Genomic DNA, 24,784 nt, shown 5'->3' on the forward strand with positions numbered 1-24,784 from the left:
TTTAGTGCTTCAAGCTTTAACCAAACCACCGTTTGAACCACTTTCATCAGTGGAGCTTAAATGGCTGACAGTCAAAACTGTCTTCCTCCTGGCCATTGCCTCCGCACGCAGAGTGTCGGATCTATCCGCACTATCGTGTAAATCACCCTTCCTAGTGTTCCACAGTGACAGGGCAGTGTTACGGACAAAGTCTTCCCACCTGCCCAAGGTTGTGACAAAATTCCATGTCAACCAGGAAATCGTGGTACCTGCATTCACCTCAGATGACCTTTCATCTGATGAAAAGCTGCTTGATGTGGTCAGAGCTCTGACCATCTATATCGACCGCACTACATCGGTCAGGAAATCAGAGTCCCTCTTTGTGTTATATGGCTTTCACAAGAAGGGTTGGCCAGCGGGTAAACAAACTATTGCCCGCTGGATCCGCATGGCTATACACCAGGCATATCTTCTGTCTAACAGGCCCATTCCGGTTGCTATCAAGGCACACTCTACTAGAGCGGTTGGTCCTTCATGGGCAGCAAGCAGGGGTGCTTCTGCCGAACAGCTGTGCAAGGCTGCAACGTGGTCATCCGTTCAGACATTTATTAAGTTCTACGCCTTTGACACGTTCGCCTCCCAGGATGCCTCCTTCGGTCGTCGGGTTCTGTTAACTCCTCAGACAAATTCCCTCCCTTAATTACGGCTTGTGACATCCCCGATGTCCCCTGTGGGACCCATGGACCCTGACAAGGAAAAGGAGAGTTATGGTAGACTTACCTTTGTTAACTCCCTTTCCTTGAAGTCCATGGGAACCACAGGGCGCCCACCCTTTTAAATTTGCCACTGAGGTTCACCTTTACGTGATGTTCTGATACTGTGACCCGTTCTGACCATTCCATATTCATGCTATGTATGTATGAGTTCTGGGCATATGTGTTCTCTGTCCTCTTCTCTTCTCCGCTTCCTGCTCTCGGCTTGTTACCAAAAACTGGCGGCAGTAGCCTGGAGGCGGGGTTGTAGGGGAGAGGGCCCGGGCATGCTGGGTAAAATCTTTAAGAGCTTCGCTGATTGGTGCCTCGGACCCCCTGGATCCGCCTACAACCCCGATGTCCCCTGTGGTTCCCATGGACTTCAAGGAAAGGGAGTTAACAAAGGTAAGTCTACCATAACTCTCCTTATACACACACATACCATAGCGCTGTTTAGACCCTGTGGCAGCTCTCTCCCTTTCACTGTCTCTCCCATCCAGTGTTTCTATCTGGATCTGCTATACCTGCTCTCCATTGGGTGTGTGGTAGTGTGTAGACTTCTCTGTGTGCCTTATTATTGTCCGTAATGACAGGGGAAGCTCCAAGAGGACTGCGTGTAGAAAGTGTAATACTAAATTTACACCTTCCTCAGAGGGGATTTTATACTGTGATAAACGCACTGACAATCCCCCTCTGACACAAGCCCCGGTGGACCCCCTTTCTGGGCTACACAGCTCACAGATGTCATGTCACGCTTATCCTCTGAGTCTCTGAGGATAGGGAGACATCTACTCCACTGCGGAGGAATTAGACGACCATGTAAACGAGGCCTGGAAACATCCAGACAAACGGTTTCAAACCCCTCGCAGGTTTTTATTAAATTACCCCTTACTGCCTGAAGGCAGAAAGAACGTAGAGATGCCCCCTTGGGTGGATTCATCTGTGTCACGGCTGTCAAAAAAGACGGTCCTCCCGGGTCCTAGGGCCACCACCCTCAAGGACCGCAAGGATCTCTGACCGCAAGTTAGTTATCCCTGAAAAATAATTTTTCAGCCTCTGCGATATGTGAGGGTTCAGACCCTGCTACTGTCATTCAACTATCAGAGCAGATTCAGGAGGCCTCCACTTTTCTGATGGAAGCGTCCTCGGACATTATTTGTATAGTTGCAGCTAGAATTTCTGCGCTATCTATTCTGGCTTGCAGAGCCCTATGGCTGCGCCAGTGGCAGGTGGACACCGATCTAAAAGAGCAGTGGAGGCCTTGGCCTTCAATGGGGAGATTCTGTTCGGCCCCGAGCTGGATAAATGGATTTCCTTGTCAGGGTCCATGGGTCCCACAGGGGACATCGGGGTTGTAGGCGGATCCAGGGGGTCCGAGGCACCAATCAGCGAAGCTCTTAAAGATTTTACCCAGCATGCCCGGGCCCTCTCCCCTACAACCCCGCCTCCAGGCTACTGCCGCCAGTTTTTTGTTGGTGCCTGCAGGAAGCAGACGCACCTGTATTCAGCAGGAATCACCTTTTTTTGAGGTGATTCCAAAAGAAGCTTTATTTTTATTTTTATTTTTGTTTTAATCTGCCGCTTATGCGGGAGAAGCCGCTTCGCGGCAGAACACGCTCCCCGCTGTCAGTGAGTGACAGCGGAGTGAGCGTCTCACTCCTCCCGGCGCCGACCTCCTCAGAACATCTTGAGGCAGACGGCGGGGGTGACGTCAGCGCCTAGCACCGCCGGACGTCTCCCCCCTGACAGCGTGGCCGGACCAGGAGCAGGTAAGGCTTCCTAAGGAAGCACAAATCGCTGTCCTGCCGCGGCGCGCTGGGAGACGCTCGCGGTAGCTGGCGTGGGCACTCGCTTCGGCCAGGGATCCCACTAGACCACCGGGGACAGAGCGGCAGGCTGGGCCTGGGGGGGACCCATTATAATTGGCTCTTACGCTCCGGTGGGGGAAGTCCAGCAAGGGGAGGTGGCGCTTGGCCTGCAGTCCCTCCCCCAGCTTTGGCGCCAATCTCCTCGCAGATCTGCCGTCCATAGCTGACTCCGTTTGTGCCCGCCCCCCCTCTCTTGGACCAGCGCCATTACAGCAGCACGCAGGTCTTCAGAGGACGGGCACATCTCTCTCCCCTGTGAAACCGGCTACAGGCTAAGTAGTACCTTTCACAGCCACCCTCATTCCCCCTTTGCTCTATAGAGTACTGAGGTTGATATAGGGTGTGTTAGCTTATCTATATTGCCTAATATAGTGTGTATGTGACTTTGTGCTAGCACTTCTTTTTCCTCTGTCAGTTTTTCTCTCAAACTGTCCACTTTACTTCTAAGGAGGTTTTTACCTCAGAGGTCACATACTGTCAGTGGATCACTCTAGGTCCTCTTCTACTGAGTTACCTACTGTGCACTGCTTTACCCCCTATTGGGAGTGTTCACACTATGTCCAAACGGGGGCGCAACCAGACAGAATCTCCCTTGCTCTTGTCTTGCAAGGGCTGCGCTGCAGGTCTGTCTGGAATGGATGTCATCCAGGATGGACTATGTGTCAATTGCTTTACACCTCCTGACCATCCCCAGCCCTCAGGGGCACCCCAGCCACCATGGGCAGCCTTTCAACAACTGTTGGGCACCCTGGTGGATCGTCTTCCTAATGCGGTAGCACCCCCTGTAGTACAGCCCCCCCCTCCATGGGTGGATGCTCTGTCGACCACGGTGCAGACCTTGCAGCAGACTACGGCAGCTATGCAGAAGCTACTGCCACATGCGGCACAACCCAGTAGATCCTTGATAAATCCGTTACTACCGGTAACCAGGGATGGTTCTGTTGACTCAGACGATGGCGGGGATGACCCCGATAATGCAGATCCTGATACTGCGGATGACATCATACCTGATGACGATCAGGACGACCCTCTGCCTACTGATACTCCCGCTTCTCAGGCTGAGACCCCTGACATAGCAGGCCTTATTTATGCTATCCGGGAGGTTCTTCTGTCAGATGCAGATGAACCTGAACCCACAGCCAAGACCAGGGACGTCTTTAAAAAGCAAAAGGTAGTTAAAGCCCAGTTCCCTCATTCTGATCATTTATCAGAAATCAGGAGAGATCAATGGGAGGCGTTGGGGAAAAGAGCCAACATATCTAAAAAGATGTTGGCTAGATACCCGCTCCCTCCAGAGGACTGTACTCCATGGGAAATCCCTCCCACAGTGGACGCGCACGTGTCCAGACTGGTTAAACCGTCAGTACTCCCGGTAGCTTCAGGGTCAGCCCTGAAGGACCAGACAGATAGGCGTCTGGAAAACGCTCTTAAGGCAGCTTTTTCTTATACAGGGGCAGTTCAGAGGCCTACAATTGCGGCCACTTGGGCGGCAAAGGCCATTTCTCCTTGGTTACAAGTGATAGAGGATGAGTTGGCCCCAGTTGCATCGGAGGATGCAAGGCTGTGTATGCAACACATCAAACATGCAGCAACATATATTATGGATGCTATGTCGGACGCAGGCACTCTAGCTGCCAGGGCCTCCGCCAGTTCAGTGCTAGCACGCCGGATTATCTGGCTTCGGTCATGGAAGGCGGACCTAGAATCCAAAAGGACTCTGGAACTCTTACCTTTTAAAGGGGAGAGCCTGTTTGGGGAGGAATTAAATAAAATTGTGGCTTCCCTGGCGTCAGCTAAGACAGCCTGCCTCCCTACGGCTCTACCGCAAAGGCCTAGGACCCAGTCCTTTCGGCCCTTTCGCCCTCAAGGCAAGGCCAGAGGACAGTCCTATACCAGACCCTCCCCCGCTCATAAGGCTGGCAAACCCAAGCCCAAGCAGCCTTGGGCCGCCAGACAGGCCCCTCCCAAGGCCGACAAGCCTTCCGCATGACGGGGCCAGCCTCCCACAGGCGGACCCCCAAGTGGGAGGCAGACTCCTGTACTTCGCTCACCAGTGGCTATCCTCCACAAAGGATGCCTGGGTGAGGGAGGTAGTGTCGCAGGGGTACGCCATATCCTTCTCAAAGCCCCCCCCAAGACGGTTCTTCTGCACAGGTCTCCCAAGGGACCCTTGCAAAGCAGAACACATGAGGGTCATCCTACGGACCTTACTTCGGTCGCAGGTCATTGTTCCCGTGCCAGGGCACCAGAGAGGCCTCGGCTTCTACTCAACCCTGTTTCTGGTGCCAAAACCAAATGGTACGTTCCGCCCCATTCTAAACCTCAAAGCCCTAAACAAGGTGGTAAAGGTCACAAAGTTCAGGATGGAGACCTTGAGGACCATCATCTTGGCCCTAGAGGAGGGGGACTTCATGGTCTCTCTAGATATCAGAGACGCATATCTCCACATCCCCATCCTACCGGCTCACCAGAAGTATCTGCGCTTTGCTATTCTGAAGAGCCACTACCAGTTTCAGGCCCTCCCATTCGGCCTAGCAACGGCGCCAAGGATCTTTACAAAAGTGATGGCTATAATGGCAGAACTTCTACACAAGCAGGGGATCAGGGTCTTCCCCTACTTGGACGACCTGTTGATTGTAGCCAAGTCACCAGAGGTCCTAACATCCCACTTGCAGATAACGATCTCCGTGTTGCAGGCTCACGGGTGGCTCCTCAACTGGGAGAAATCTTCCATGATCCCCTCCCAGAGAATGTTGCATCTGGGAGCTTTACTGGACACCAGAGTCCTGCGTCTGTTTCTTCCAAACGACAAGGCCAGGGACTTAATACAGAGAATCCAGATCTTTGCTCAGAAACCAAGAGTATCGGTTCACTGGGCCATGAAGATATTGGGGAGGATGGTGTCTACATTCGACATGGTCGAATGGGCCCAGTTCCACTCCCGTCCGCTCCAGGGCCTAGTCCTGGCAAAATGGGATGGCCTACCACAACACGTCAAGTCCACGTTTCTCACTCTAACACAGGAGGTCAAAGACTCGCTCCTGTGGTGGGAACAGATGGACCACCTAAACCAGGGGAGACTATTCTGGTTCAGAGAATGGATAGTACTAACCTCAGACGCCAGCCTGCGAGGCTGGGGGGCAGTAGTAGGATCCCGGTCCTTGCAAGGCGTCTGGACCGAACCAGAATCTCAATTATCCATCAATGTCTTAGAGATTCGAGCAGCCTACAATGCCCTTCTTCAGTCTCAGGATCTGTTACAGGGGAAACCAGTTCAGATCAGGTCGGACAACGCCACGGCGGTGGCATACATAAACCGCCAGGGAGGAACACGAAGTGTCGCCGCTCTCCGGGAGGTCTCCAGGATCCTCACCTGGTCAGAGGAACATCTCCTAGCCCTGTCGGCAGTCTTCATCCCAGGAGTCCTGAACTGGGAAGCGGACTTCCTGAGCCGACAGGATATCCACCCGGGAGAGTGGTCCCTACACCCGGAGGTGTTTGTCAGCCTGACACAAGTCTGGGGCACGCCAGACGTAGACCTCATGGCGTCCAGACACAACTTCAAGGTCCCATGCTTCGGGGCAAGGACCAGAGACCCTCAGGCCTACTTCACGGATGCTCTGTCCGTACCGTGGAAGTTCCACCTCCCATACGCGTTCCCTCCGATAAACATGATCCCCAGGGTGATCAGAAAGTTCAGGCAAGAAGGAGGAACCCTCCTTCTCATCGCACCAGACTGGCCACGCAGACACTGGTACGTGGACCTACAACAACTGTCACACCAGCCCCCCTGGCCATTGCCTCTTCGTCAAGATCTGTTGAGTCAGGGGCCATGTCTTCACCCAGACCCTCAGCGCCTGTCTTTGACGGCGTGGCTCTTGAAATGGCCCTATTAAAGAGCAAGGGCTTTTCTGAAAAGGTGGCTAAGACAATGATCCAGGCTCGCAAGCCAGCATCTTCAAAGATATACTACCGGACTTGGCATTCCTTTTTTTCTTGGTGTAATTCTAATAAATATGATCCCAAGATTTTCAAAACAGCCAGGATATTGGCCTTCCTTCAAAATGGATTGGACTTAGGTCTTAGATTGGCTTCCCTGAAGGTCCAAATCTCAGCCCTTTCAGTATGGTTTCAGAGAAAAATTGCATTCTTACCTGACATTCGCACATTTTTACAGGGAGTGGTACACATACAGCCTCCCTTTGTCCCTCCCACGAACCCGTGGGATTTATCTTTAGTGCTTCAAGCTTTAACCAAACCACCGTTTGAACCACTTTCATCAGTGGAGCTTAAATGGCTGACAGTCAAAACTGTCTTCCTCCTGGCCATTGCCTCCGCACGCAGAGTGTCGGATCTATCCGCACTATCGTGTAAATCACCCTTCCTAGTGTTCCACAGTGACAGGGCAGTGTTACGGACAAAGTCTTCCCACCTGCCCAAGGTTGTGACAAAATTCCATGTCAACCAGGAAATCGTGGTACCTGCATTCACCTCAGATGACCTTTCATCTGATGAAAAGCTGCTTGATGTGGTCAGAGCTCTGACCATCTATATCGACCGCACTACATCGGTCAGGAAATCAGAGTCCCTCTTTGTGTTATATGGCTTTCACAAGAAGGGTTGGCCAGCGGGTAAACAAACTATTGCCCGCTGGATCCGCATGGCTATACACCAGGCATATCTTCTGTCTAACAGGCCCATTCCGGTTGCTATCAAGGCACACTCTACTAGAGCGGTTGGTCCTTCATGGGCAGCAAGCAGGGGTGCTTCTGCCGAACAGCTGTGCAAGGCTGCAACGTGGTCATCCGTTCAGACATTTATTAAGTTCTACGCCTTTGACACGTTCGCCTCCCAGGATGCCTCCTTCGGTCGTCGGGTTCTGTTAACTCCTCAGACAAATTCCCTCCCTTAATTACGGCTTGTGACATCCCCGATGTCCCCTGTGGGACCCATGGACCCTGACAAGGAAAAGGAGAGTTATGGTAGACTTACCTTTGTTAACTCCCTTTCCTTGAAGTCCATGGGAACCACAGGGCGCCCACCCTTTTAAATTTGCCACTGAGGTTCACCTTTACGTGATGTTCTGATACTGTGACCCGTTCTGACCATTCCATATTCATGCTATGTATGTATGAGTTCTGGGCATATGTGTTCTCTGTCCTCTTCTCTTCTCCGCTTCCTGCTCTCGGCTTGTTACCAAAAACTGGCGGCAGTAGCCTGGAGGCGGGGTTGTAGGGGAGAGGGCCCGGGCATGCTGGGTAAAATCTTTAAGAGCTTCGCTGATTGGTGCCTCGGACCCCCTGGATCCGCCTACAACCCCGATGTCCCCTGTGGTTCCCATGGACTTCAAGGAAAGGGAGTTAACAAAGGTAAGTCTACCATAACTCTCCTTATACACACACATACCATAGCGCTGTTTAGACCCTGTGGCAGCTCTCTCCCTTTCACTGTCTCTCCCATCCAGTGTTTCTATCTGGATCTGCTATACCTGCTCTCCATTGGGTGTGTGGTAGTGTGTAGACTTCTCTGTGTGCCTTATTATTGTCCGTAATGACAGGGGAAGCTCCAAGAGGACTGCGTGTAGAAAGTGTAATACTAAATTTACACCTTCCTCAGAGGGGATTTTATACTGTGATAAACGCACTGACAATCCCCCTCTGACACAAGCCCCGGTGGACCCCCTTTCTGGGCTACACAGCTCACAGATGTCATGTCACGCTTATCCTCTGAGTCTCTGAGGATAGGGAGACATCTACTCCACTGCGGAGGAATTAGACGACCATGTAAACGAGGCCTGGAAACATCCAGACAAACGGTTTCAAACCCCTCGCAGGTTTTTATTAAATTACCCCTTACTGCCTGAAGGCAGAAAGAACGTAGAGATGCCCCCTTGGGTGGATTCATCTGTGTCACGGCTGTCAAAAAAGACGGTCCTCCCGGGTCCTAGGGCCACCACCCTCAAGGACCGCAAGGATCTCTGACCGCAAGTTAGTTATCCCTGAAAAATAATTTTTCAGCCTCTGCGATACGTGAGGGTTCAGACCCTGCTACTGTCATTCAACTATCAGAGCAGATTCAGGAGGCCTCCACTTTTCTGATGGAAGCGTCCTCGGACATTATTTGTATAGTTGCAGCTAGAATTTCTGCGCTATCTATTCTGGCTTGCAGAGCCCTATGGCTGCGCCAGTGGCAGGTGGACACCGATCTAAAAGAGCAGTGGAGGCCTTGGCCTTCAATGGGGAGATTCTGTTCGGCCCCGAGCTGGATAAATGGATTTCCTTGTCAGGGTCCATGGGTCCCACAGGGGACATCGGGGTTGTAGGCGGATCCAGGGGGTCCGAGGCACCAATCAGCGAAGCTCTTAAAGATTTTACCCAGCATGCCCGGGCCCTCTCCCCTACAACCCCGCCTCCAGGCTACTGCCGCCAGTTTTTTGTTGGTGCCTGCAGGAAGCAGACGCACCTGTATTCAGCAGGAATCACCTTTTTTTGAGGTGATTCCAAAAGAAGCTTTATTTTTATTTTTATTTTTGTTTTAATCTGCCGCTTATGCGGGAGAAGCCGCTTCGCGGCAGAACACGCTCCCCGCTGTCAGTGAGTGACAGCGGAGTGAGCGTCTCACTCCTCCCGGCGCCGACCTCCTCAGAACATCTTGAGGCAGACGGCGGGGGTGACGTCAGCGCCTAGCACCGCCGGACGTCTCCCCCCTGACAGCGTGGCCGGACCAGGAGCAGGTAAGGCTTCCTAAGGAAGCACAAATCGCTGTCCTGCCGCGGCGCGCTGGGAGACGCTCGCGGTAGCTGGCGTGGGCACTCGCTTCGGCCAGGGATCCCACTAGACCACCGGGGACAGAGCGGCAGGCTGGGCCTGGGGGGGACCCATTATAATTGGCTCTTACGCTCCGGTGGGGGAAGTCCAGCAAGGGGAGGTGGCGCTTGGCCTGCAGTCCCTCCCCCAGCTTTGGCGCCAATCTCCTCGCAGATCTGCCGTCCATAGCTGACTCCGTTTGTGCCCGCCCCCCCTCTCTTGGACCAGCGCCATTACAGCAGCACGCAGGTCTTCAGAGGACGGGCACATCTCTCTCCCCTGTGAAACCGGCTACAGGCTAAGTAGTACCTTTCACAGCCACCCTCATTCCCCCTTTGCTCTATAGAGTACTGAGGTTGATATAGGGTGTGTTAGCTTATCTATATTGCCTAATATAGTGTGTATGTGACTTTGTGCTAGCACTTCTTTTTCCTCTGTCAGTTTTTCTCTCAAACTGTCCACTTTACTTCTAAGGAGGTTTTTACCTCAGAGGTCACATACTGTCAGTGGATCACTCTAGGTCCTCTTCTACTGAGTTACCTACTGTGCACTGCTTTACCCCCTATTGGGAGTGTTCACACTATGTCCAAACGGGGGCGCAACCAGACAGAATCTCCCTTGCTCTTGTCTTGCAAGGGCTGCGCTGCAGGTCTGTCTGGAATGGATGTCATCCAGGATGGACTATGTGTCAATTGCTTTACACCTCCTGACCATCCCCAGCCCTCAGGGGCACCCCAGCCACCATGGGCAGCCTTTCAACAACTGTTGGGCACCCTGGTGGATCGTCTTCCTAATGCGGTAGCACCCCCTGTAGTACAGCCCCCCCCTCCATGGGTGGATGCTCTGTCGACCACGGTGCAGACCTTGCAGCAGACTACGGCAGCTATGCAGAAGCTACTGCCACATGCGGCACAACCCAGTAGATCCTTGATAAATCCGTTACTACCGGTAACCAGGGATGGTTCTGTTGACTCAGACGATGGCGGGGATGACCCCGATAATGCAGATCCTGATACTGCGGATGACATCATACCTGATGACGATCAGGACGACCCTCTGCCTACTGATACTCCCGCTTCTCAGGCTGAGACCCCTGACATAGCAGGCCTTATTTATGCTATCCGGGAGGTTCTTCTGTCAGATGCAGATGAACCTGAACCCACAGCCAAGACCAGGGACGTCTTTAAAAAGCAAAAGGTAGTTAAAGCCCAGTTCCCTCATTCTGATCATTTATCAGAAATCAGGAGAGATCAATGGGAGGCGTTGGGGAAAAGAGCCAACATATCTAAAAAGATGTTGGCTAGATACCCGCTCCCTCCAGAGGACTGTACTCCATGGGAAATCCCTCCCACAGTGGACGCGCACGTGTCCAGACTGGTTAAACCGTCAGTACTCCCGGTAGCTTCAGGGTCAGCCCTGAAGGACCAGACAGATAGGCGTCTGGAAAACGCTCTTAAGGCAGCTTTTTCTTATACAGGGGCAGTTCAGAGGCCTACAATTGCGGCCACTTGGGCGGCAAAGGCCATTTCTCCTTGGTTACAAGTGATAGAGGATGAGTTGGCCCCAGTTGCATCGGAGGATGCAAGGCTGTGTATGCAACACATCAAACATGCAGCAACATATATTATGGATGCTATGTCGGACGCAGGCACTCTAGCTGCCAGGGCCTCCGCCAGTTCAGTGCTAGCACGCCGGATTATCTGGCTTCGGTCATGGAAGGCGGACCTAGAATCCAAAAGGACTCTGGAACTCTTACCTTTTAAAGGGGAGAGCCTGTTTGGGGAGGAATTAAATAAAATTGTGGCTTCCCTGGCGTCAGCTAAGACAGCCTGCCTCCCTACGGCTCTACCGCAAAGGCCTAGGACCCAGTCCTTTCGGCCCTTTCGCCCTCAAGGCAAGGCCAGAGGACAGTCCTATACCAGACCCTCCCCCGCTCATAAGGCTGGCAAACCCAAGCAGCCTTGGGCCGCCAGACAGGCCCCTCCCAAGGCCGACAAGCCTTCCGCATGACGGGGCCAGCCTCCCACAGGCGGACCCCCAAGTGGGAGGCAGACTCCTGTACTTCGCTCACCAGTGGCTATCCTCCACAAAGGATGCCTGGGTGAGGGAGGTAGTGTCGCAGGGGTACGCCATATCCTTCTCAAAGCCCCCCCCAAGACGGTTCTTCTGCACAGGTCTCCCAAGGGACCCTTGCAAAGCAGAACACATGAGGGTCATCCTACGGACCTTACTTCGGTCGCAGGTCATTGTTCCCGTGCCAGGGCACCAGAGAGGCCTCGGCTTCTACTCAACCCTGTTTCTGGTGCCAAAACCAAATGGTACGTTCCGCCCCATTCTAAACCTCAAAGCCCTAAACAAGGTGGTAAAGGTCACAAAGTTCAGGATGGAGACCTTGAGGACCATCATCTTGGCCCTAGAGGAGGGGGACTTCATGGTCTCTCTAGATATCAGAGACGCATATCTCCACATCCCCATCCTACCGGCTCACCAGAAGTATCTGCGCTTTGCTATTCTGAAGAGCCACTACCAGTTTCAGGCCCTCCCATTCGGCCTAGCAACGGCGCCAAGGATCTTTACAAAAGTGATGGCTATAATGGCAGAACTTCTACACAAGCAGGGGATCAGGGTCTTCCCCTACTTGGACGACCTGTTGATTGTAGCCAAGTCACCAGAGGTCCTAACATCCCACTTGCAGATAACGATCTCCGTGTTGCAGGCTCACGGGTGGCTCCTCAACTGGGAGAAATCTTCCATGATCCCCTCCCAGAGAATGTTGCATCTGGGAGCTTTACTGGACACCAGAGTCCTGCGTCTGTTTCTTCCAAACGACAAGGCCAGGGACTTAATACAGAGAATCCAGATCTTTGCTCAGAAACCAAGAGTATCGGTTCACTGGGCCATGAAGATATTGGGGAGGATGGTGTCTACATTCGACATGGTCGAATGGGCCCAGTTCCACTCCCGTCCGCTCCAGGGCCTAGTCCTGGCAAAATGGGATGGCCTACCACAACACGTCAAGTCCACGTTTCTCACTCTAACACAGGAGGTCAAAGACTCGCTCCTGTGGTGGGAACAGATGGACCACCTAAACCAGGGGAGACTATTCTGGTTCAGAGAATGGATAGTACTAACCTCAGACGCCAGCCTGCGAGGCTGGGGGGCAGTAGTAGGATCCCGGTCCTTGCAAGGCGTCTGGACCGAACCAGAATCTCAATTATCCATCAATGTCTTAGAGATTCGAGCAGCCTACAATGCCCTTCTTCAGTCTCAGGATCTGTTACAGGGGAAACCAGTTCAGATCAGGTCGGACAACGCCACGGCGGTGGCATACATAAACCGCCAGGGAGGAACACGAAGTGTCGCCGCTCTCCGGGAGGTCTCCAGGATCCTCACCTGGTCAGAGGAACATCTCCTAGCCCTGTCGGCAGTCTTCATCCCAGGAGTCCTGAACTGGGAAGCGGACTTCCTGAGCCGACAGGATATCCACCCGGGAGAGTGGTCCCTACACCCGGAGGTGTTTGTCAGCCTGACACAAGTCTGGGGCACGCCAGACGTAGACCTCATGGCGTCCAGACACAACTTCAAGGTCCCATGCTTCGGGGCAAGGACCAGAGACCCTCAGGCCTACTTCACGGATGCTCTGTCCGTACCGTGGAAGTTCCACCTCCCATACGCGTTCCCTCCGATAAACATGATCCCCAGGGTGATCAGAAAGTTCAGGCAAGAAGGAGGAACCCTCCTTCTCATCGCACCAGACTGGCCACGCAGACACTGGTACGTGGACCTACAACAACTGTCACACCAGCCCCCCTGGCCATTGCCTCTTCGTCAAGATCTGTTGAGTCAGGGGCCATGTCTTCACCCAGACCCTCAGCGCCTGTCTTTGACGGCGTGGCTCTTGAAATGGCCCTATTAAAGAGCAAGGGCTTTTCTGAAAAGGTGGCTAAGACAATGATCCAGGCTCGCAAGCCAGCATCTTCAAAGATATACTACCGGACTTGGCATTCCTTTTTTTCTTGGTGTAATTCTAATAAATATGATCCCAAGATTTTCAAAACAGCCAGGATATTGGCCTTCCTTCAAAATGGATTGGACTTAGGTCTTAGATTGGCTTCCCTGAAGGTCCAAATCTCAGCCCTTTCAGTATGGTTTCAGAGAAAAATTGCATTCTTACCTGACATTCGCACATTTTTACAGGGAGTGGTACACATACAGCCTCCCTTTGTCCCTCCCACGAACCCGTGGGATTTATCTTTAGTGCTTCAAGCTTTAACCAAACCACCGTTTGAACCACTTTCATCAGTGGAGCTTAAATGGCTGACAGTCAAAACTGTCTTCCTCCTGGCCATTGCCTCCGCACGCAGAGTGTCGGATCTATCCGCACTATCGTGTAAATCACCCTTCCTAGTGTTCCACAGTGACAGGGCAGTGTTACGGACAAAGTCTTCCCACCTGCCCAAGGTTGTGACAAAATTCCATGTCAACCAGGAAATCGTGGTACCTGCATTCACCTCAGATGACCTTTCATCTGATGAAAAGCTGCTTGATGTGGTCAGAGCTCTGACCATCTATATCGACCGCACTACATCGGTCAGGAAATCAGAGTCCCTCTTTGTGTTATATGGCTTTCACAAGAAGGGTTGGCCAGCGGGTAAACAAACTATTGCCCGCTGGATCCGCATGGCTATACACCAGGCATATCTTCTGTCTAACAGGCCCATTCCGGTTGCTATCAAGGCACACTCTACTAGAGCGGTTGGTCCTTCATGGGCAGCAAGCAGGGGTGCTTCTGCCGAACAGCTGTGCAAGGCTGCAACGTGGTCATCCGTTCAGACATTTATTAAGTTCTACGCCTTTGACACGTTCGCCTCCCAGGATGCCTCCTTCGGTCGTCGGGTTCTGTTAACTCCTCAGACAAATTCCCTCCCTTAATTACGGCTTGTGACATCCCCGATGTCCCCTGTGGGACCCATGGACCCTGACAAGGAAAAGGAGAGTTATGGTAGACTTACCTTTGTTAACTCCCTTTCCTTGAAGTCCATGGGAACCACAGGGCGCCCACCCTTTTAAATTTGCCACTGAGGTTCACCTTTACGTGATGTTCTGATACTGTGACCCGTTCTGACCATTCCATATTCATGCTATGTATGTATGAGTTCTGGGCATATGTGTTCTCTGTCCTCTTCTCTTCTCCGCTTCCTGCTCTCGGCTTGTTACCAAAAACTGGCGGCAGTAGCCTGGAGGCGGGGTTGTAGGGGAGAGGGCCCGGGCATGCTGGGTAAAATCTTTAAGAGCTTCGCTGATTGGTGCCTCGGACCCCCTGGATCCGCCTACAACCCCGATGTCCCCTGTGGTTCCCATGGACTTCAAGGAAAGGGAGTTAACAAAGGTAAGTCTACCATAACTCTCCTTATCCCAGGCGACAGGAGGTGTCTCACTTCCTCCCTTCAGCAGCACCGCCTCCTTCTTGCAGGACCGCCCAGGTGCCATCCTTTTGGTCCTTTCGCCCCTCAAACAGATTTAGGGGTCGATCCAGAGGTGGTGCTCCATCACACCGGGGTTCCAGGGGTCGCGGCAGAGGCGCCTCTACAACTACTACCCTGGACCTCAAGATCACCAAGCCCACAGCATGACGGTCTTCCGTCCAATCTGGGGGACCCCATGGTGGGAGCTCGACTACGGAACTTCAGTCACGTCTGGTCCAGTCCTGTCAGGACTTATGGGTAAGGGATCTTGTGGCCCTAGGCTACAAGATTAATTTCCATTTATCTCCCCCCAAACAGGTTTTTCAAGACAGGGCTGTCAATTCCTCCAGAGAAGGGGCAACTGTTATTGGCAGCCATTGCCAAATTGAGAGACACAGGAGTGGTGGTTCCGGTCCCTGCAGAACAGCGTACCCAGGGCTACTCCAGTCTCTTTCTCGTGCCAAAGCCGGATGGCTCGGTTAGTGTTCCTTCTAGGAACCAAACAGGGTAGGGCGCTGAAGTGGCTGACCGGGCCGGCGCGTCACGAAAGGGGGCGTGCCCGGGCCGGCGCGTCACGAAAGGGGGCGTGCCCGGGCCGGCGCGTCACGAAAGGGGGCGTGCCCGGGGCGTCACGAAAGGGGGCGTGCCCGGGCCGGCGCGTCACAAATGGGGGCGTGCCCGGGCCGGCGCGTCACAAATGGGGGCGTGCCCGGCAGGGCGCAGCGCCCCGCTAAAACAGCCTAGCGGGAACACTATCGGTACGCCCGTGGTCAAATTCAAAATAAAATCCCTGCAGTCAGTGATACAGGGATTGGAACAGGGAGAGTTCCTGGTATCTATCGATATCAAGGATGCGTACCTACACATCCCTATCTGGCCCCCTCACCAAGCATTCCTTCGGTTCACGATGAAGGATCATCACTGGCAGTTCCAGGCACTACCATTTGGCCTCTCGTCAGCACATCGGATTTTCACCAAGGTTATGGCGGTGATGATGGAGGTTCTCCACACTCAAGGTGTGACAATCCTACCTTATCTGGACGACCTTCTGCTGAAGAGTCTTTCTCGGGAGACCCTGCTGGAGAATGTTCTTCTCACTCAGAGAACCCTGATATCCCATGGGTGGATCCTCAACTTCGAGAAGTCGCAGCTTCAACCAGCTCAGCGCCTTTTGTTTCTAGGGATGATCCTGGACACAGTCCAGATGAAGGTCTTTTTACCATCTGACAAGATCCAATCCTTACATGCCTTGGTCATACTTGTTCTGCGTCGCAGACAGGTGACCGTTCACTTTTGTACCAGGCTCCTGGGAAAGATGGTCTCCACTTTCAAGGCCATACAGTACAGGCGGTTCCACTCTCGCCCGTTTCAGCTGTCGCTTCTCCATTAGTGGTCGAGATCTCACTTTCACCTGCAGCAGATGGTGACCCTATCCCCTCAAGCTCGTCTGTCCTTACTGCGGTGGCTCAACACCACCAACCTCCAGCAAGGAAAAAGGTTTGCGATTTGGGATTGGACCCTCCTCACCACGGGGTTGGGAAGCGGTCACCTTGGAACACCGGTTCCAGGGGCTATAGACAAGACAGGAGAGTCTCCTCTCAATCAACGTTCTGGAATGAAGAGCTGTCTATTACGCCCTTCTCCAGGTGAAACATCTCCTTCAGGGCAAGGCCATCCGCGTCCAGTCCGACAACTCCACGGCCGTGGCTTACATCAACAAGCAGTGAGGCACCCACAGTTGCGCGGCCATGAAGGAGGTCAGCAGAATCCTGCTTTGGGCGCAGACTCGCACTCTAGCCCTGTCGGCCATTTTCATACCCGGAGTAGAAAACTGGGAGGCCGATTTTCTCAGTTGGCAGCATGTCCATCAGGGTGAATGGTGCTTACACCCTCAGATTTTTCAGAGGTTGATCCATCGGTGGAGCCGTCCTCAGTTGGACCTGATGGCGTCCCGACACAACTTTTCTCCTTCATCCCCCCAGGTTCTTCGCTCGGACGCGAGACCCACAACCAGAAGGGGTGGATGCGCTGGTCGCTCCGTGGCCCTTCCAGTATGTATACCTCTTTCCGCTGTTCCCGTTGATACCTCGAGTTCTTCAACGCATCCGGAGAGAAGGAGTCACGGCTCTGTTGATAGCACCAGACTGGCCACGTCGGTCTTGGTACACCAATCTGACAGCACTGCTGATAGACGAGCCGTGGCCCCTGCTTTTTCAGGACGACCTTCTCAGCCAGGGACCCTTCATCTTCCCAGATTTAAGCGTGGCTGCTGAAAGGTCCATCCTGAGGCAGGCTGGTATCCCCAGAGTGGTGATACCTACCATGCTACGTGCAAGGAAAGAGGTCACCTCAGCACACTATCACCGCATATGGCGTTCTTATGTGGTTTGGTGTGAGCGGCGGGGCGTTTCCACGACCCTGTTTAAAAAGGCGAGACTCTGCAAGAAGGATTGAGTTCGGGGCTGAGGCTGAATACCCTGAAGGTGCAGGTCTCAGCTCTCTCCATATTTTTCCTAAGGAAATTGCCATTCCTTCCTGAAGTGCAGACTTTCTTTCAGGGAGTGCTGCATTTGCAACCAACCATTCGACCTCCTACGACTCCCTGGGACCTCGACTTGGTTCTCCAGTTCTTACAAACTTCAGTGTTTGAGCCTTTGGAGGAGGTGAACCTCCGTTTCCGGGCACAACCTTTAGCACTGCCTGGGAGGGGAAGTAGAAGGGGAGGAGTTGGCCACACTAATTTAATATTTAAAGTGCCCATGCTCCCTGTGGTCGCCTTCTATTCCCCAGTGTAACTCCAGTGACATCTGTGGACTCAGAGAAAAGGATTTATGGTAAGTACAAAATCCCTCTTTCTGCCCGCCCCACCCCCTCTGGTCATTCTGTCTGCCCCCCTCCTCCGATCACTGTATCTCTCTTCCCCCCCCCCCCCCCCCCCCCCTCCAATGCCCCAAACCCCTCCCTCCTTATTGTCTTTCCCCTGTGATTCTCATTGCTCCCCCATTTATCGTGTACCCCCACCCGCAGATCCTGATCATTAAGACCGCCAAGCAGAAGGGAATCAAGGTGACCTGCGAGGTGGCTCCACATCACTTGTTTCTCTGCCTCGATGACCTAGAGCAAGTCGGCCACAAACGGGGGCAAGTGCGTCCAATGCTGGGGACCCGAGAGGACTTGCAGGCCCTGTGGGATAACCTGGATGTGATAGATTGCTTTGCCACAGATCATGGTAAGAATGGTGTTAGGTGTATAACATAGGGAGGTGTGGGGGAGCAGGGGGAGGTCGTCTAGGTGTGAGCTGGAGTGACCTGTGAGTGAGAGGGGTGGGGTCAGAGCATTGGGGGCGGCTCCTGTAAGGGAGAGTGGGTCACTGTTGGGGGTGGCTCCTGTGAGTGAGTGGAGTCAGAGCATTGGGGGCGGCTCCTGTGAGGGAGAGGGGTGGGGTCAGCATTGGGGGCAGCTCAAGTGAGGGGTGAGGTCAGAGCATTGGGGGCATATCCTTTGAGGGAGAATGGGTCACTGTTGGTGGCTCCTGTGAGTGGGTGGGGTCAGAGCATTGTGGGCGGCTCCTTTGAGGGAGAGGGTTAGAAGCCAGTGTATTGGGGGCATCGCCTGTGAGTGAGGGGGTGGGGTCAGCATTGTGGGCGGCTACTGTGAGTGAGGCTAGGGTGGTGTGACAGAGGCATCGGCTCCTGTGAGTATAATTGGTAATCTGTCTGTCCTGCCTCCAGCCCCTCATTCTGTGGAGGAGAAGGAAGGCCCCAATCCACCCCCAGGTTATCCTGGTCTGGAGACTATGCTGCCCCTGCTTCTTACTGCAGTCAGCGAGGGTCGGCTGACTATTGATGACATCATCAAACGTTTGTACGAGAACCCGCGTAAAATCTTTTCACTTCCTGTCCAAGAGAACACGTATATAGAGGTGAGTGCATGTAACCCCGCCCGTAGTATCACGTATATAGAGGTGAGTGCATGTAACCCCGCCCGTAGTATCACGTATATAGAGGTGAGTGCATGTAACCCCGCCCGTAGTATCACGTATATAGAGGTCAGTGAATGTAACCCCACCCCGTAGTATCACGTATATAGAGGTGAGTGCATGTAACCCCGCCCCGTAGTATCACGTATATAGAGGTGAGTGCATGTAACCCCGCCCTGTAGTATCACGTATATAGAGGTGAGTGCATGTAACCCCGCCCGTAGTATCACGTATATAGAGGTGAGTGCATGTAACCCCGCCCGTAGTATCACGTATATAGAGGTCAGTGAATGTAACCCCACCCCGTAGTATCACGTATATAGAGGTGAGTGCATGTAACCCCGCCCGTAGTATCACGTATATAGAGGTGAGTGCATGTAACCCCGCCCCGTAGTATCACGTATATAGAGGTGAGTGCATGTAACCTCACCCCGTAGTATCACGTATATAGAGGTGAGTGCATGTAACCCCGCCCCGTAGTATCACGTATATAGAGGTGAGTGCATGTAACCCCGCCCCGTAGTATCACGTATATAGAGGTGAGTGCATGTAACCCCGCCCCGTAGTATCACGTATATAGAGGTGAGTGCATGTAACCCCGCCCCGTAGTATCACGTATATAGAGGTGAGTGCATGTAACCCCGCCCCGTAGTATCACGTATATAGAGGTGAGTGCATGTAACCCCACCCCGTAGTATCACGCCTGTCCGCTATTTTATTTATTGGTTGGAAGACCACTGGAGGTACGCAGATCCTGAAGAATTAGGGCAAAGGTTACCCAGCACTTGGAATTGGCCTCAACGATGTATGCAGTGTAGGTCCAAAGGTGGCAAAAGTTCTCCCAGGGATTGGGGCTCAGGTCCAGAAAGTGTGGCAGGTAAGTCCAAAATGATGTAGCAAAGTGGGGATCCGAATGTAGCACATACGCGTTTCGCTGACCCCTGTCAGCTTTATCAAGGTCAGACCACCTTTGGACCTACACTGCATACATCGTTGAGGCCAATTCCAAGTGTTGGGTAACCTAGCCCTAATTCTTCAGGATCTGCGTACCTCCAGCGGTCTTCCAACCAAGTGGTCCCCCCAAGGACTTTCCACAAGGGTCATACGCCCGGTCCAGTGCAGGTTATATCATTGACAAAGTCCAAAACCATATCAGCTATCATTGTACTTGCCTTTTAAATACATCCGGATCAATTGTTATTTTTTATATATTTATTTATTGTGCCATTAAACTGCCATTTTTAGAATTTGATTCTCTTGTAAGATTAATTTTTAGCGCTGCTTCCATTCTTTTTCTGTTCCTCCAATCCTCTACCCCGCCTCCAGGCCAAGGGACTCAGTTTTTTTCGGGTGCTGGCAGGACACTTTTTTAAATAACGTATTTTTATTAAGATTTTAAGGTGAACATAAACAATAGGACACGACAAATATAATAACATGCACACAGAGGATAGTAGCACACAATCATTTGGCATTAACATATACACCCACTGGTGAACATTGTATATGGACAACATGCTGGGGTAGTAGTGTACTGCAATACTCCACAGTAAGGATAGAATTATTACAAATACCTGAAGGTGCCTAAATATTATACCATGTGGAGAGATATCTGTAAATGCCATTATCTGAGTGCATACAACCATACCAAAACTAGACAAATATATTGTAATATTTCAAGGAGGAGATCCAGAAAAGGAAATATCGTCAGGCCAATTGCTAGTCCACCAATAAAAACACAACACAAAAACAAAGTAAGACAAATATTAATATCCTGACTCTGCTAACCACACTAAACTAACAAAGCAACCCACCCCCCAAAACCCAAAATAACCCTCCCATAACCCCCCACCCTGTATAAACGTGCCGTCCCCCCATGTAAAGGATATAAGACTGATGTCTAGCGGGGACAGAAAAATCAGGATATTAAACAAGGCTAGGATCAGCCCTCCTTTATAAATATCATCAATGTTATACAGCACAGAATATTACCATAAGCATATATTCTGAATAATAACATTAGTACGGTATGTAAAGGTGGAGACACCATTGCAGTGTAGGCGGATCACCAATCTGCCCCGACAAAAAGAGAGTCTGTCCCCTTCTTCTTTCCAATAAACAATGTTTACTCTCTAGGGAGCACCTCCACACCTTTAATTTAAAAACAAGCTTGATCACTTGTACTTGTACCTACTTCACTGTGGACCAATACTTACATATATTCAATTCACTGCCCTCATCTAAACTTGTGCACTGGTCTATCCCCACACCCCCCCTTCCCTTAAAAAGGATCACCAATCTGGCCATTTTTCAGTCTCCTTATGGAGCAGGGTGAGATTTCTGTAGGTAGAATTAGTCTCCTATTTATACCTGAGGAGGCATCTGGAGAGAGGGCATAATTTCCAGCAGTAGAACAGCAGACCGAAGACACACAGCGCCATCACCGACATCCACAGGGTTAGCATACCAATCAGCCATAATCTTGTAGGGATCAAAGCAGGAGTATGCATCCATTGTGATGCTCAGAACCGGATCAGGAAAGGTCACAGGATCATTAGGCATAGAGATATCTGTCGGATCTATTACAGGTATGTCGCATCTTCCAGGGGGGAGGATGGGTCACCTACCCAGGCATCGCATAGAGCTGCATTATTCAGGATGGAAGCAGGATAGATCAGCGGCTCTGTGAGCATAGAGACATCTCCCACGTTAACCATGTCTCGATCTTCTGGGGGGCATAAGGAGGATAGAGCAACTCCCTGGACCTCATCCAGTTTTCTGCAGAGTCTATCAGAGGACTCCTATATCTCACGTAGAATCTGAGCTAAAGGGGATTCCATATTTATCCAGTCCCGTAAATGAGCCAGAGATGTTGTTCCAAGGGCTGCCAAGTAATTGCACTGGAAGAGTGTGGGATCACTCCGGTGACAACTGGTGATGATAGAATTTAGAGCTGTCCTCGATCAGCGCTACAGCTCGACGATCCCGTGAGCCAGACAAGATGGCGCCGGTTCTCCCCGTGTGGGCCGCGGCAACAAGTCCCAAGGAGACCGCTTACCCCACTAAAACGATCCAGGGAGGTCACCAGCACGAGTCCTCCCAGACCACCAGGCCGCTCGGGAGCAGGGCGCCGATCGCCGTGCTGGAGAGCCGAGCACGGATGACGCAGGAGGCCAGAGACCGGAGAAGCAGTAAGCCGCAGTGTATAATACCGTCAGTGTACCGACAAAGGCACGCGGTGTTAGGAAGGTATTCCCAAGTCTGCTCAGGTTTCGAAGCCACCTGTCGATGCAAAACTGGGCAGTTTTCAGGATAATGTTTCAGGAGCTCAAGGAGGTTGCTGCCTTCGCCTAGCCCGTCCAAGCCACGCCCCCCGCCAGTTGCACACCCTTATTAAAACATTTTTTTTTTACTCACTCACTGACTGTGACAGAGCAGCAGCGCTGGGGGTCTGCACAGACACCTGCGCTGCTTGCTCCATCACCTGGGTACGGAGCTGCATCACCACTTGCAGGTGGGGACCTGCAGCGGCCCCCGGACACTGGGGAGCCACAGTCGCCACCGGACAACGGGGCAGGTAACGCGCTCCCCGCCGGGAGCGATCACGCTAGCGAGGCTCCTGCGGATCTAACAGATTGCACTGTCAAGCAGACGGCTGGCCACCAGGGTAACAGTTTGTGGGCAGTGGTGCTGGTATGCGGGGCCGCCGGGACGCGTCGGATTCCTGCCATTTTACCGGCACCGCATGTGGACACTTCCCTGGGGGTCTTTTGTTAGCAGGGGGAGGTGGCTCCCCCCACATCAGCCCCTCCCCCGGGAACAGTAGGCAGGGAACTGTGGTTCCCGCCACTGACATCCCTTGCTGTCACGTGAGGAGGGACATGGAGGAGCTCTCACTGCCAGGACGCTTGGGCAAGTTCCCCCCTGTACCTCTCCTGCAGAGTACAGTATCGTGCTCCAGCCAGCCATTGCTGCTGCAGGAGCCTAGTGCCATTATTTATTGCATTGTATGCCTGCCTGTATTGTATATTAACACTTTAGCTGCCTGTCAGTTCATTTTGTGTTAAGCTGTACTATATAGCCCTCAAGTCCAAGAGGGGGAGGCCCCAGCATTGCTGTCATGCACAGCCTGTAATACGGGTCTATCCGCCCCAGGACTATGTACAGGACGGCTTATGCGCAAACTGCTACAATGCGCAGGCGCTGCCCGCGCCTCCGGCCTCCTCTCAGGAGCCTGCTTGGGCCTCATCACTCACACACACGATGATGACGCAGCTAGTGGATAAAGTCTGAGCTGCGCTGCCCGTGATGCCGTCCTCATCCATGGCGGGTGTAGCCCCTCCGGCGCTGAATACCCAGTGGGAGCACTCAGTACCCGCAGATAGATGCAGGGCTCTAGTCAGGAAATCCCCGTCGTCCAGGCTCCTCCGTCAGCATGACCCTGACACAGAGGATGAGGACGCCCAGGATGAGGATTGCTTAGAGGAAGCCGCCGCCGGTATTGACAAAGGGGAGGCCTGCGATAAGTAGAGGATCCCCCATCTCGTCTTGATGTGCCGGCCTTGGTCTCAGCTGTGAAAGAGGTCCTTAACTTAGACGACCCCGCTGAGCCACCTGCACCTTTGGGCCCTATATTCAAACGCCCTAAGCGTAATCTGGTTTTATTCCCTAAATCAGAGAACTTGACTAAGGTCATCAAGGAGGCTTGGGAGGTACCTAACAGGAAGTTTAGCTTGCCTAAGCGGTTTCCCTCCTTTTACCTCCCTCCCCCAGGAGTCCAGAGTCCCCTGGTAGACTGTCCCTAAAGTAGGCACTCATGTGGCAAAGTTAGTAAAATCCTCTACGCTGCCCATTCCTACTGTGTCCCTTAAGGGCCCAGCTGATAGGAAGTTGGAGAACTTCCTAAAACTCATTTACACCACTGCCGGTGCAGCAGGTCGGCCTGCCCTAGCATCTGCTTGGGTGGCTAAGGCCTTAGTTGCGTGGACAACTACTCTCACGGCGGACGCTGCAGAGGGGGTGTCTGCAAAAACCGTGCTGCCTACTATTGATTTGATGCATCAGGCGGCACTTTACCTGGGGGAGGCGGCTCTTGATTCCGCCACTCTTACCTCCAGAGTGTCAGCTTTGTCTGTAAGGCGGACCTGGACTCTAAAAAAAACTTTAGAGGCTCTTCCTTCGAGGGTTACCTCTTATTTGGTCCAGAGCTGGTTAAAGTGGTAGCTACAGTAGCAACTTCTAAAACTGCTTTCCTGCCATCTGCCCCTACACCACGGCCCTGGATTCCCTTCCAGTTCTTTCGCTTTCAGGGCCGGGGCAGGGGACAGGCCTCCTCTAGATCTCCCCAGCGGGCCAGACCCTCCAAACCCAGGGGTAAGCGGCCACCAGACACCCCGATACTTAGCCAGCGGACAAACCCTCCGCATGACTGGATGGGACCCCACCTGAGGGATCTCAAGGTGGGCGGACGTCTGTTAAGGTTCTCAGCCATCTGGCTAGAATCCACAACAGACACTTGGGTTCGGGACGTGGTCTCTCGAAGGTTACTCCTTAACTTTTTGGAGACGCTCACTGAACTCATTCTTTTCCACAAGCCTCCCATCAGACCTGGAAAAGTGCGGGGCTTTGGAACAGTCCGTTCAAAAGCTGCTCCTGTCAGGAGTCATTGGGCCTGTCCCCTTAACTCAAAGGGGTTCCGGGTTCTATGCCAGCCTTTTTCTTGTCAAAAAGCCCAACGGATACTTCAGCCCATCCTCAACTTGAAAAGGCTGAACAAGTTTGTCCGAGTTCCAAAGTTCAGGATGGAAACCTTGAGCTCTATAGACTTGGCCCTTCAGCCGGGGGACTTCATGGCCTCACTGGACATACAGGATGCATATCTCCATCCAGCCAGAACATCAACGGTTTCTGTAATTCGTACTCCAGGACATTCATT

General features: G+C 52.7%; 1 protein-coding gene across 1 annotated transcript in view; it reads left to right on the top strand.

Annotated features, from left to right (window-relative positions):
- Positions 1 to 24,784, top strand: part of CAD (carbamoyl-phosphate synthetase 2, aspartate transcarbamylase, and dihydroorotase) — a 47,153-nt gene that overhangs the window by 10,896 nt on the left and 11,473 nt on the right. Inside the window, exons 5-6 of the mRNA XM_083175118.1 lie at positions 17,898 to 18,099; positions 18,602 to 18,792. Of these exons, the coding sequence (XP_083031244.1) occupies positions 17,898 to 18,099; positions 18,602 to 18,792 (393 nt within the window). The remainder of the gene's footprint in view (positions 1 to 17,897; positions 18,100 to 18,601; positions 18,793 to 24,784) is intronic.

Source organism: Crinia signifera, chromosome 3 (genome assembly GCF_055691185.1).
Source record: "Crinia signifera chromosome 3, ASM5569118v1, whole genome shotgun sequence".
In the NCBI taxonomy this organism is placed as follows: domain Eukaryota; kingdom Metazoa; phylum Chordata; class Amphibia; order Anura; family Myobatrachidae; genus Crinia; species Crinia signifera.